Here is a 14,568-nt window from a genome sequence, read left to right as displayed (position 1 = left end):
CCAAAAAAGACGAAGGCCTATTCTAGTCTTGAGCTGTCTCAATGCCTTACTCAACAAGGAGAAATTCAAAATGCTCACCCTGACCCAGGTCTTTTCTGCCCTCGACCCAGGAGGCTGTATGGTGGCGTCGGATCTGCAGGATGCCCATAACCATATTCCAATTTTGTTGGCCCATTGCTCTTATCTGCATTTCATTGTGGTGGAGGTGCTTCTTCAGTTTGCTTTTCTTCCCTTTGGTCTCACCAGTGATCCTCGGGTGCCCACGAATGTGATGGCAATGGTAGCAGGACATCTTTGGAGGTCAAGGATGCCAGTCTTTCCCTACTTCGATGTCTGGTTGTTGTAGGCGGGCTTGCTCCAGGCAATCATCAACCACCTTCAGACTACAACAAACCCTTTGTCATCCTTGGATTTCGCTATAAACGTGTAGAAGTCACACCTTACTCCTCAGACTCTCCCTTCATCTAAGTTATTCTGGGCACAGCTTTGTGGCTTTCCCTAGGGAAAGAGAGTGAAAGCTATCCTGCCGTTCATCAATGGTTAACACCACTGCCATGTGGTACTGCAACAAACAGGATGGAGTGGGGTCACAGACCCTGTTCCAGGTGGTCTTGCTCCACTGGATATTGCTGGACCACCAAGGAATCTTCCTGATGTTGAACTTATTGGCAGGAGCGTTGAATGCCAGGGCAGATGAGCTCAACCATCAGCGTCTAGTGGATCACAAGTGGCAATTACACCCAGAGATGGCACGAGGTCTCTTCTGCGAATGGGGAGAACCTTGACTCAATCTGTTCACCATCACTGAGAACGCGCACTGTCCGCACTTCTGCATGTTGGAGTTTCCAAGGCGTCTCTCGCACAGAAATGCGTTCTGCTTCGGATGGAACACAACACTCCATGTGCCTTTCCAGAGATACTGCTCCTGCCCAGAGTTCTTAAGAAGATCAGGACATACGGGAACAAGTCATCCTAGTGTTTCTGGATTGGACACGGAGAGTTTGGTATCCAGGACTCCTGGACTTGAGTATATATCCTCCAATCAGGCTGTCCCTCCGGGAGGACCTGCTATTACAGCAACATGGCAGGATTCTGGGCTTCACAATCTCCACCTTCATGCGTGGACATTGAGCGGCGACAACTGAACACCTTTGACCTTCCCCCGAAAGTGACTGATGGCATCATAGCGGCCAGGCAGCCCTCGCTGAACAAATTTGTGGTTTGATGTGGCACTCGCCAGGTTGACCCCTCCAGGTCAAACTGTCTCTAGCCTGGCAGGGCCTTGCTCTGGGCAAAGTTAAGGGTTATCTTTCGGCCCTCTCTGCCTTCTTACGGTTGCCTGATCAGTTTAAATCAATAGTTGTGATGTGATTTCTGCAAGGACTACATCATATATCCCCCTTTTCTGTTTTGATGCCCAATGGGACCTCCGTCTTGATCTTGCTTATATAATATGTACTCCATTCGAGCTGCTCCACAAGTGTCTTTGGTGGCTTATGACCATTAAAACTGTGTTCCTGATTGCCATAACCTCTGCATGGTATTAGTGGGGCTTCAGGCTCTGTGTGTTCATCCACTATACACCACCTTCTCCTCCGATAAGTTGATTCCGCTAACTAGAGCCTTCTTTCTACCGAAAGTTGCGGTGTGGTTCCACATTGGCCAGAATTTCACCCTGCTGACGCTCTATGCTCCACCTCAGCCCTCTTAGGTGGAGGAGAGATTCCATCACTTGGAGCACAAAAAGGGCGCTCAGTCTCTACATCATTTGTACCAAAGACTACCAGGTAGATGATCAGCTCTTTGTGGAGTTCGTCGGAGTGAAAAAAGTCTAGGCTGTGCAGAAGTGTATCATCTCGTTTTGGATTGTGCTCCGCATTAAGTTCTGCTACGTACTGGGGAAGGAACAGCCTCCAGGAGTAAGCTGCTACCACTGGCTAACCATGCAAAGTCTCTGTTCATCTGCCAGGCAGCTACGTGGGCGTACCTCCGTATGTTCATGATGCACTATTTTCTGGATAGGCCGGTTCGCAGAGATGGACATTTTGTCCGCCCTATCCTGCAGGACTTTCTGGTTTGAGTTCATTCACATACCCACCTCCAAATAGATATTGCTTTAGTATTTATTTAAAAGGTGAGGATTCTGTGGCTAGAAGTCTATATCAGACCTTACCTTCCGTAACGCTCTTTTTGGTAGAGACTCTATATAGCCGCAGATTCCTCACCGACCCTCCCATTCTCCCCGTTCTGTGATTGCACTCTACCTCTTAATAAAGTTCCATGTCTAGGAATCGGCACACTGTTATACTAGCTTGCTTTTGGAGCTCCACGCCTGGAGGTGTGGACAGTCTCAAAAGCAACTGACATTAGCATGTTGGAGTGGTGCCTTCATAGACCCCTGCACGTTCCTTCCAGAGCGGAGCAGCGTTAGTGCGGAGACTCAAAGGGCCATCTTCTGGCATACAGAGGCACTATGAAAAAAGTTCCCGGATCTAGTTTGACACCTGGGGGAATATTTAAAAGGTGAAGAATCCGCAGCTAGATATAATCTGTACTAGAAAGAGCATTACTGAAGGTAAGTAACTTGTTCATCAACCCAGACAGCGAGGCATGAATTTCTCCCAGTGAGAAAGATTCTTATGAAAGCTTGCCTCAAATAAGCTCTCTTTTTTCCTGCTAAGCTGCGCATTAATATTAACAGGAAACAACATACATTCATATACCCTAGTCAGGCTATCAAATTCCTCTCCAAACATCTGTGCTGATGTGTGGACCTCGACAAGGATACTGATCTGAACCACCAGATAATCTCAGCGATGAAGATTAACAGTAACAATTCCGTGAGCTCTTCTTCCTGATTGCATTTAATCTCACATACATACACCTTGTATTTCCTAGCCCTTGTGCCTGCTGCTCCTCGGCCCCATGCTGTGGGACCCTTCTCATGGTGAACCTGACAGGGCTTATAAATCGACTATGTGGGTACTGTGGTGCATGCTAGTGGATTTCTACTGCCATTAGCAACATCGTTGTGCCTGGTTAAGCATGCCCTGGGATAATAATGTGGTACCCACAGCTATGTCAGACTTTGCTTCTTGTTAACAACCGTACAGCTAGATGAGAAGATCCATTTAGGGGCCCATGCCTATCATGCTCCTCTCAGTGCTTTTTATTCTGTTTTCTGCTAATGGTCGAGTGTGCAAGGGGCTGGTGCCTGATTGCGGGATGCCCCATTGCGGATACTTCGCGTTACTCTACTGCTCATCATTCCACTTCAGGTCTCCTATCTGACAAGGCCACACTCGTTAGGCGGGTAGGGGGTGGAAGGGGGGTTCATGTCATACTTGTGGCTACCTGTGGGGGTTCCCCTTTGCATTGTTTGTGTTTTTCTCTTGACCTTTAAATGCAATTTAGTTAGTTGTTGGCCACTCTGCACCCTTTAGGCTCAGTTTCAGGGCTGTTTAATTGTTGTGGGTGGGATGAGTGATGGAAGGGTGCTCTAATAATCTCTGATGCTGGGACTGCATTGGAGTGGGTGACTGAATTTTGCGAAGAGTGCTGGTTTTCTGAACCACACTTGAAGATTTGGTATGATTTGCATAGAGTTTCGCACTTGGCGGCACATGCAATCCCCCTGGCATCCTTGAACGAAATAAAATATTGCTTTGATAATGGTGAACGGGCACGCTGTTAGATTACTGACATGGAAGGTAAGTACCATGAATGACAGATGTAAAGCCTTCCAGGTATTGGCCTACCTAGGTAGACATAACATAGACATTGGCATGTTCCAGGAGACCCACCTCATTAATGAATCGGATTCTTGCCTTTAGGCAGGAATGGGAATCCGTGATTGTGGAGGCCTTTTATTCTTCATATGCAGGGGGGTTTCTGTTGTTCAAAAGCGCCCTTCCGCTCCTTGTTCACCAAATTGTACAGGATTCTAACAGAAGGGACCTTTTCTGTGGAGAGCTTGCGGGCTTATGTAACGCTCTTGTATATATAACCGGGCCCAATGTCGACTGCCCAGAATTGTGTTCTTGTGTCTGGATGAAGACACTGCAGTTTGATTCAGGACTCTCCTATGGAGTGGAAATGTTTCTGTTATATTACATCCCACTGTTGATAGATCAAGTACTGCAAGACACCTGTACCAACTGGCTGTGGCAAAGTTGACCGAGATTATTACTGAAGCAGAGCTAATTGATGTTTGCCACATTAGACAGCCAGAACACCCTGAGAGCACATTTATCGCCACCACACACAAGTCCCGTTCTAGGACTGACTACTGGTTGGTGTCCCGGGATACATGTCCATACATTATGGAAATTTAACATAAACCGAGAACCTTATCTAATGCTTCACCGTGTTCTTCTCAAGATTTCCTTTCCTATGAATTTCTACTGAGTATTCGCATGGCGGTTACTTTTCAATCTCTGCATGATACAATCTTTAGGTACGTATTTTGTGATGAGATTTCACAGTATGTTTCCGATAATTTGAGCTTGATGATTAGTCCTAGTATCTTGTGAGATGCCTTCAAGGTAGTGAACCAAGGTGCCTGTATCTCCAAGCAGGCCGGAATTCAGGCAAAAGTATGAAAGCACATTACAAAGCTTGACACTGAGGTTTGGTCCTCGGAGAAAAAATACTGCAAGTTTTGAGACCGAGATCTCCTGGCCGACATCAAGTCTTAACTGGCAGAGTTCCAGGATCTGCTACAAGGAAAACCACCTGCTTGATTTGGTAGAAAATACAGCGTGTGCGATCGCCCAAGTAGGATGGTTTGGGTGCCTTATTAGCTGTTCGTGGGTCTGCTCTGACACTGTAGTGCTTGCCCGGCTTTCTAACTACCAAGATCCTATTAAGTCATGCCTATGACTAATGAATAGATTATTTAGTTTATCTGCAGTATGCAAGCGGTTGGGCCACTGGTGCTGATGGACGGACGGTCCAATTTTATAAAGAATATGCACACTTACTAGCACCACACTTGCTGACTATGTGAAGAGTCTAGGCACCTCTGTCCTCCTTTTGCAAAGTGCTGTTGGTCACAGACCTTAAGCTCGATAAGCCAGTGAAGTACTGTGATTCATGCTACCTGCTATCAAATATCTATAATGAAATATTAGCTAAACTTCTTGCTGACAGAATCCTGCCTTTGGTCCATGTGTTGGTCAGAACCGGCCAATCCGGATTTATATTGGGTCTCAGCATATCATACAACATCTGCACTATCTTTGCCTTGATCCACCAGCTCAACCCACGGCTCAATGGTGTTGCAGCCTTCCTTGATGCCACCAAGGTGTTCGATTTCTTGGACTGGCAGTAGCTCTTGCAGATATTGCAAAGAATTGGCCTGAAAGGCAACTTTATCAGCTGGATCAAATTATTGTTTGACTGACGTGGTGCACATCCAGCAGAAAGGGGTGGTAGCTGCTCCCCTCCCCCTCTTCTTTATGCTATCACCATGGAGCCTTTTGTCTCCAGGGGATTATGTCCTGGGTTCAATCCCCGATGTTAGTGTTTGCCACCGGGAACCCAGGACACAATATGGACAGATAAGTTAATCGATATAATGCATTTCCGACTTAAGCACATCGCTACCAGTGTGTCTCATGGGACAATGGTCACAAGGATTGTTGCAATCTTGATGTTCAGTTAAATACAAGAGCCTTGAAAAAGTCCCAGGCTTATTAGCCAAAAACAAAGGAGGGTGTTAAAACACGTGTCAGCTGCCTCAACATTTCAAATTTTTTGAAATATTCCATTAATGTTGAAGTGATGAAAACTTTCTGGTGGTGAATAAAAAGCGAGATAACATATAAGAAGCATTACTCGTATTAATTACAGTGGAAAACACTTGAATAACGGGATAGGAAAAGATCTCAAATAAACAGGAGGATGCACTCACCCCTTTTTCACAATTGTTCAAAATTGTGGCATGGAAGGTCCAAACCATGAGTAGCATTCCACCTACAAAAATCAGAAGGGGATTTGTTCTTCAGAGAGAGAGATTTGGACTTTGAAATTTAAAACTGCATGACCAACTTGCCTGGGCTGGCAAACGATTTCGCTTGAGCTTCATTGAGCAGTGCAGACTTTCTGTTTAAAACATAGAACTATATTATCACTCAGGCGCATTTTGCTAATTTTTGGTGGTATACCTCGCCCTTCCAACTGCATGCATACTTTGAGACAGACCACACCAGCCCCACCGAACTCTGGGCCATATGTATCAAAAAAGAGTTTTGCGATTCTCAAATTGCGATTTTTAGTGAATCGCAATTAGAGAATCGCAAAATGCAATGCATGTAGGAAATGCAAAATGTTTGCGAATCCTACATATTCCTTATTTGCAAATTGCAAATTGAGATTTGCAATTATGGACTACCTTCCCATTCATTCCTATGGGCTAGGAGGCCCATAGGAATGAATGGGAAGACATTCTCAATTTGCAATTACCAATTAGAGAATCGCAAATTGAGAATGCAATTTCAAGGTTGAAGGGTGCCAAAAGGACACCCTGTTGCACCCCTGAAATATGCATGTGTGCACATTTTGCGCACATAAATGCCCTAAGGGCATATGTGCGACATATGGCACTTTAAAAAAATCAAAAAGGCTTTTTTTAAAAAGAAAATCGCAAATTACCATTAACTTGAAGTTGGTGGGGGTTTGCAATTCCTTAAGGCCAAATAGCAAATTTCTGGTGCTTCCAGAATTGCATTTAAGGAATCGCAATTTGCAATTCCTTAATTGCATTAGCAAAATAGAGAATCGCAAATTTTGCGATTATGTGTTTTAAGAGAGAGAGAGAGAGATAGATGTGATTCACAGTTACCCGATTTAAAGCACATGTACCCAAATATTTACTATAGAATACATTTATTAGGAGGGTTGTAACACCCCAAGCACCCCCGTAAGCTACGCCCCTGAAATACTCTTGAGTACCCTTGGCATGTAACCTGTGGCTACCCTTGACGAATGAACCCTGGATGGAAAGGTAATTGAGCCTCTTACGTCTGCACACTCTAGATGACCTGTACCCCACAGTGAGCTTTATCCCTTTAGCTTCTATTCAAGAAACTCGTGCTCACCCATATTCTTTCGTACGTCAGACTGTGAGAGACTTCCCAAGCTACTACAGCCACTTTCCCTTCCCCTCCTATACTCCCAGCGCTAACCACATGCATTGATTCAGAATCCCTCAAGAAACTGAAGTCCAGGTTGTATTCAACTATGCAGGCACAGGCACTGGTGAGCATCTCCACCACCAGGGAGAAATGTAATGCTGACCTGGACCCTTGACTGACGAACAATTAAAATACTGTTGTGCACAGATGGTGCCCCTCTCCCCTAATTACAGATATCACAGAATATGCATACACGTGTTGCTTATGTCAAACTGGGTCTCCGTGATTTTCTCAACTGCGCTAGATGTTGACATTCTCCACTTGGCGTGACGATGCCTACTAGTTGCTGCGTTCCGGTCTGAGGCACTGGGAACCTTTGCGGGCACGAAAGAGGTGCAAATTCCTAATACACCACTCCTGGCTTTGCTTGGCTTTATTAAAGATATTCCTCCTACAGCTCGGCAATTCGTTCCCTTTTGTGCACTGCTTGGCAAGAAAGGAGTGGCAATTCATTGGGGATGTGTCCCACCTCCTTATTCGATGACTGGTTGAAAGACGTTGCCTATTACAATGAACAGCTGGATGCATACTGAGACCTGATGCTGGACCAGTCGCCGCCTACAGGCATGGGGCCTGGTCTGCGCATGCCTCCTGTAGCGATCTGCAAAGGAGACCATGGCGGAGGGGAATACCACAAATGGATAGGCCAAGGATCTTTCTTGGGATGATAAGTTGGGTTTCGCTGCCCTCTAAGGCTGGGAGCCTCATTGTACTTGTCACTGCCATAGTTTGCTTAAATAAACTCAAACTGCTGTGGTCAGCTGAGAATGGGGGTGAGGCCGATCAGTGATATATGATTGATTGTTCCTGTGGACTTTCTTTATTAGATACTGAATTATGTTTCATTGCTCTGTGCTTGGGGGTATTGTTTTGTTACTTGAAAAACCATTAAAATAAAATGTTAAAAAATCAGCTTAAACTCAATGCACATAAACAGGGATCCTCAGATGCTGAAATTGTCTATTGGCACAAAAAATGCAACACGACCTGCATTCTTGGGTTATGCACTGAACCACCCTTGATGGAGACCGTAAAATGCCTAGGAATAATCCTAGAGGCTAATAATCTTGCATGTGGTGACTACAAATATAATTTTGCCCTGATGCCATTCTATTACAACACTAATAATATTGGTGGCTTGAGATGATTTTCATTGAACACCAGTAGCTCTTATTACGAAAGGTTGGAGACACCTGTATTAGATTAACAGAGATTGGCATCTCTTTCGCTATCTTCGGGGTAGGTTTCCCTGATAGTGAAAAGTTGCCCACTCTCCCAATCTGTCTGTGTTGCTGGCTGTCTCCAAACAGTGCTTGTCATACACAGTGAAACTTTGACCACTTCAGTCTGTTCTGGCCTCTTCGTCTGAAGCCTGATACAACAAGAGAAAAATATAAACCAAGGAGGAAGGTGTGCTTCTCGCTTATTGGGAGAAGAATTTGAAGCTTGATAAGAGCAGAGCTTTGTTTGGCTCAGGCGTCTTGTTTCTCCAGAATGACTTATGCACTAGGTTACTGTAAGTCTTCAGCAAAGACAGGATTAGGACTCTGCAATCTATGGTTACATAATATGAGGGGGATAACATTTAGAAGCGAAAACTGTATGAAAAAAAAAGTAGATTATTAATTGGGGTGGATGGAGGTCCACTACAAGGAAAAAGGCCTCAAACCTATTATGGTTAAACCTAATTTCAGTAATTTAACTCTGGACTCCACTCCCTGGTAGCTGTGGCACAGAACAGACAGGCTTCATTATGAAAATCTGTAAAGTATTTAGGTGTAGGAAAACAGTTACAGATTCAAAACACAACACAATACAAATTCCTCAACCAAAAACACTCAATGATAACATGATACCAGCAAAACAAAAAAATCAACAAGAGGAATCCAGAGGTTCGAATTTTTACAGATTTAAGGCAAAAAGCACAAAGAAAAAGTCAAGCGCCAATCATTATTCACTTTTCGTGATTGACCGGATCTCGTCACGATTTTTGGCTGACCTTGATGAAGAGCAAGTTGGATTCACCAAGCGTGTTTATCTTGGTCAAAGATTTTACCTTCTGACTGAAATGGAAGTTGAATTCTTTCAGCGGGGCATGGTTTCTGGTTGTTCTTGCCTTAGTCCTCTTGAAGACGGATAGCCGCTGGCCAAGGCCCCGCTGAAGCATTTGGTTTTGGCAGTAACCGCTCTGAGTAGGGAAAATTCTATGTTTGCATCAAAGACATCATTTGCGTAGGGCGGACAGTTTTCATGCCTTCTCCTGGTCAAGATTTTAACTGTTGGACTTTCAAGCTCAGAGTCAGCTACTAACCTGACCCATGATACACTTTCTCACCCTTGTATAAAACATAACTTAAATGCCAAATTAAGATAACTCCGCAATGCTGTCGGATGGTTATGTTGTTGTTGGGCTACAGATGTTTGTGTGAGTACCAGCAGATGGGGTGGCACGTCTTCTACTACCATGGAAATCTGCTTAAATTCTGAAGGTAAGACGAAACACTCTACTTAATGCATAATGAAAAATGCTTCATTTCTGGATCATCTCTACAAGTAATTGGCCTAATTCTGAAACATTTTGCTTGGAGAATTTTCCTGGTGAAGGCGATTGTATCTACCAAGGTTGTGACTAGTAGGAAAAGGGCAATTCGCTAGAGTTCTACAGTTAGTGTCTCACTATAGAGGACAGCAAAAGAATAGGCGCTTTTATGTGGACCATTACAGAGGGAGTTACATTGCTTCAAATAATTGAAAGTGGATAGTCCTGCATATAGTGATATATCCACAAGGCAGATTGATGCATTTTTTGTATTCCAACAAACCTAATGGTGTAGAATTTTAGACTAGAGACCAGAAGTCTAAATCCACATTATATCCTAGACAATCTTGCACACATTACACAAAGTAAGACAATAGGTCCTGCCTTTTTCAGTAACTTATTGTACTTCATTGAATGTTTAATCTGTGTGTCGGTTATGATTTTGAGAGATTCAGTTGATGAGCAAGGGAGTATCTGGATCAATGAATGGACTATTGAGCTCATAGATTGATTAATCACTTGTACACTCTAATCCAGGTAGTTATCCATTCATGCAGGCATTAATAGTTGCACTCATCAACACATTTTTTAATCCCTGTATTTCCTAATCCATATGCTTATGTGGTTTTTGTTTTCTAGCCACTTAATCAGTATTACATTCACCCTCTCATCCAAGCACGTGCATTAACTCTGCAGTCCAAGAAGAATCACTTTTATTTGTAATATAGAGCAAGACCTATTGCTTTGTAAAATTAAATTACAAGCTCAGGATACTAAATCTGTTGAACAATTTAAACTGTGCTTTGTAATCAATGTCAAATCAGTGCCATCATATGGCTTTTGCTTAAGGTCAGTAGACATACTCCATAAATCTCAAGACACATGTTCATCAAAGGGAATTTTTGCCTCCATATTTTGTGAGTCACTACTTACTAATCTAACTTGTTTTAACATCTATAGTGTAGTCCGCTATATCTCAGTGGTAACGAGTGCTGCATTTATATCAAGAGTATACAGTTCAAATCTTATCATGACAGCCTCAATAATTAATATGCCCACTAATTATTTTGGATCCACTTTGTTTTTGAATACTTATCCACTAACAGCTCAACTTCAAAGGATTCATGCCATTCACAGTAGCAGGTTATTGAGGACGCATACAGGGATTAATAGTTGCTCAGCATGATTTATTTTTGTATTGCTCTCATCTCCCCTGATATAAGCAAGAAAAATCAGTCTACTTTAAAATCAGAATCTGGAAAAAGGGGTTTGTATTTAACACACTATTAGGCAAGGCATCAGAACGGTGAGACTTTGAGCGTCACTGATGTCAGGCAGACATGAGATACAATCCCTTGGTGGTACATTTTGTACATCAACCTGAGGTTGATGTGTAAAACCCTTAGTCTTGTTGAGCACACACTGTTGACGTGTAATTTTAAAGCTGCTGACCTCATGGTGTGTCAAGTGAGTGCAAATTTTGGGGACTGGTAACCTACAATGGTATTAAGGCTACTCTGACCAATATGAAGTTCACAGAAAAGCTCATATGCGACTAAAGCACTGCCAACAAGTTGCAGGTTAAGCAAGAGGCTTGTTTCAGCAGTTGAGTACAGAGCATTGTGAGTGAGCTGGAACATTTTAGGCAGAATTAAAAGGAAGTTGAGCATTTATAGCAGTGTTGTGGTCTAAAACTATGAATAAATGCTTGAACCGGCAACTACCAGTAGTAAGCCAATTGTCTCAGATGAAAAATTGCATAGGGAAAAGATCATTAGTGACTCTTTGTACAGGAGGAGAGGGAGCACATGGGTACTGGAGTAAGAATTACAGGTAAGTCATTTATATTTTCTTCGATAAAAATTGGAATTTGCCTAGATAAGTATGTTCCACCTCTAAAGGTAGATTAAGAAAGAAAAACAATGTTCCTTGTGGTATTGATGCAGTTAATTAATTTGCAACATTAGAGGTGTTAAAGGTTCGCAAAGTATGCTTATCTTAAATGGCAAGTTCATAGGTATCCTCTTTGGGTGTTGTATCGTACAGATTGGTCTACACTGATACATAAATCATATTCCCAGTGATCATTTAATTTCATTAATATGTTTGGCCTATTCCAAGTACTTCCTTGCCTGTTGGTCAGGTTCTGTATACAGTTTGTCATCAAAAAAAGTGGGGGAGTTGGACCTTGTGCATGACTGTTCAGAAACAAATTGAGACATCATGTTTTAAAAGGTTTTATGAAGTTTTGGTGAGTGTTCGCAAAGCAATGAATTGAAAGGCCTTTGCAGTAAATGTTTCCAAAACTGCCAGTGAAATGTTGGCTCTCATACTTTACCTGAGTGTACACCTGCTTTTCTGTGAGATTTTCAAAATAAAAACTACTTACCTGCAGCGTTTCCTTTTTCCTCTAAGTAAATCAGCGCTCCTTTACTTACCATGCGTGTGATCTGTACACTTGTGTTCGCCTTTTTTTTCTCACTCTTCTCTTTCTCTGTTTCAGATAGTAACAAACAAAAGCATACCTCGAAAACTTCTGAGCGAGGTAGTCCGCTCTGCTGTGCGCTTCATTCCCTCCTCCAGGCTTACTCTGTGGCTACTCTGAGGTGTTAGTTTCAGAATGCCTTCAAAGGGGTTGTTTGGGTCTACATTTAACCCAAGCAAGCCTGATTTACTTGACAATTCTTTTCCCTGTGTATGTTTTTATTTTATTCCATGATCCTTAATGCCTTTTCTTTTTGTTTACATATTCCTTCTCTTAAACTCATTCTTCGTGCCACTGGTCTCCTTTCTGTCACATTTGTCCTACTATTCATGTGTTTTATTAATCATTTAATTTCCACCTGTTCCCCAATTGGCTCTCCCAAATATGTTATCACCCTCTTTCCATAGTCTAATTTTAATCTTTCTTTTGTTGTTTTTTTCCTTATTGTCAATTGCATCCTCTTCCCCATTATTGTGCACCTCCCTGTTACTGTTTTCTTTCTCATTGTTTTCCTTCACTCATTCATATCTCCTTTGTTCTCTTCATTTTAGATCTCTTTGCTTGTAGTCTTGTAGTCTTGTCATTGTTCTAACCCTCTGATTTTATAATCCTGTTTCATTATCCTGAACTACTTTTCCACTTTTTCGTCTTTAATAGTCATGCTTGTGCCACTGTCTTTAATAGACATCCTGGAGTTTGTCTAATGGCAAATCCACCTTTAACAGATAGTTCCTTCTTCACCAAGCTAATGTTGAGCGTGCAGCCAATTTTCCTTTAATGTTTCCAGGTCTTTCAATAGCAATTTCAACGATAGAGGACTAATTTTTAACCTAAGTTTGTTATTCTAAAAATAGGGGAAAACAGACTTTGCGAGCATGATTTGTTTTCAATAGACATTCATCAGGTTGGGTCCTTAAGCTTGTTGATTGAAATTCAAGTTGAAAAATTTGAGAAAACTGATTTACTGAAATTAAGTAATCAGAACTGGTTTCTCCAGGTTTTTTTTGTTGCTTTATCGACCTATAGCTGTATGATCATTCTTAAGGTCTTTCATCTCCTATACCTGCAATGGACGACATCATAGAATTGTTTGTCCTTTATCTTTTAGGAGGGCTAACCCTTCTTTCTTCTCGATTGTACTAAATTAATATTTTGCTTTGGGACTACTTCACAATGCCTAAGAGACTGAACGTGCAGAGTGCTCAGTCGACTTCATTCTAGCAACAGGCCAAAACATTTGGCCACCTTGTCTGATTAGGGCACACCTGGCCTGACTTCCTTCAGCTAGGTATGCCGCTATGTCAAGCTTGATCACTTTCTGCAGGTAGGGTTTGAGCCCTGCAGAGAGCTATGATGGTTTGTTGAATGCCTCCATATTAGATGTGTCTTAAGAACTTATTTAAAGGAATGAAGACTGGGATATCCCTCAATGAAAAAGTCAGTTGTTTTCCAGAACCTATTGTAGCTTTTGAGTTGGCTATATTTTGTGCTCCACGCTTCTTCCTTAGAAGGCTTGGTGGCCAGTGATTAGGAGTTTAATATGTATTTCCAGAAATCTGCAACAAGGTAGAGTTTGTTTAGGATTGGGTTTCTGTGATCTAACTTTAAGTTAAGTCAAAGTGAAAGTGCTTGGCTTTTGATCCCTTGAAGTGTTTTGGTCTATTCCTTTTGCATCTTTGTATATACTACAACATAAAACCCATAGTTTATAAGAAGGAGAACAGAAGTGAGCTCAGAGTGATATTTCTTCATTGATAGTACATGAACCCAGTTAGTCCTCATAACCACTGTGAACTGCAATTCCAGTGATTATTAAACTAGTGTTAGTGAAAGAAGGCAGCCTTGTGTAATGGAAGGGATTGCTCAGTCGTGTAATGGAAAGGAATAGCCTTGTTTCGATGCGAGCAAATGTCTCTTCATATCATGGTACACGAGTAAAGTGATCAGCCATCACATTCAGTAAGAGATAACTGTTCAACAGTTGATCACACAGCTATCCATCTCATTGAAAAGTATATCCACCCTTACCCATAAGGGATTGACATCATCCTTGTGGATGGATGTAAAGCTGTTCTTTTCCAGAATAGATTTTTTATTTAATGGAAAGGAGAGTGTTGACCTTGTGTAAGGTTATTAACTGTCCACCTAATGGAAGGGGATGACATGCTGAATCTTCTAATGGATTTAGACTACATAAAACACTTGAGATCCGATGATTCCAATAGAACATACTTGATTTGTTAAATGGATGTTAATTGTATTTGTTTATAGTGGGTCTAAAATTAGGGTTATATGCTTTTTCATTGGTTATCCTGAAAACTAGATCTCTTATGGGTCTCACTAGTACC

The 14,568-nt window shown here is 42.2% G+C and overlaps 1 protein-coding gene across 5 annotated transcripts in view; it reads left to right on the top strand.

Annotated features, from left to right (window-relative positions):
- DPF2 (double PHD fingers 2) overlaps window positions 1–14,568 on the top strand; it is a 434,995-nt gene that overhangs the window by 325,095 nt on the left and 95,332 nt on the right. For 3 of the 5 annotated variants that reach the window (XM_085625747.1, XM_085625746.1, XM_085625744.1), the window contains one exon: window positions 12,239–12,280. The exons of the other annotated variants lie outside the window; for them this stretch is intronic. In XM_085625747.1, the coding sequence (XP_085481873.1) occupies window positions 12,239–12,280 (42 nt within the window). The remainder of the gene's footprint in view (window positions 1–12,238; window positions 12,281–14,568) is intronic. 5 annotated transcript variants of the gene reach the window in all.

The sequence above is a fragment of the Triturus cristatus genome, chromosome 9 (genome assembly GCF_964204655.1).
Source record: "Triturus cristatus chromosome 9, aTriCri1.1, whole genome shotgun sequence".
NCBI classification, from domain to species: Eukaryota; Metazoa; Chordata; class Amphibia; order Caudata; family Salamandridae; genus Triturus; species Triturus cristatus.
The sequence above is the reverse complement of the archived record's forward strand: the minus strand, read 5'-3'. Positions and strand labels throughout refer to the sequence as shown.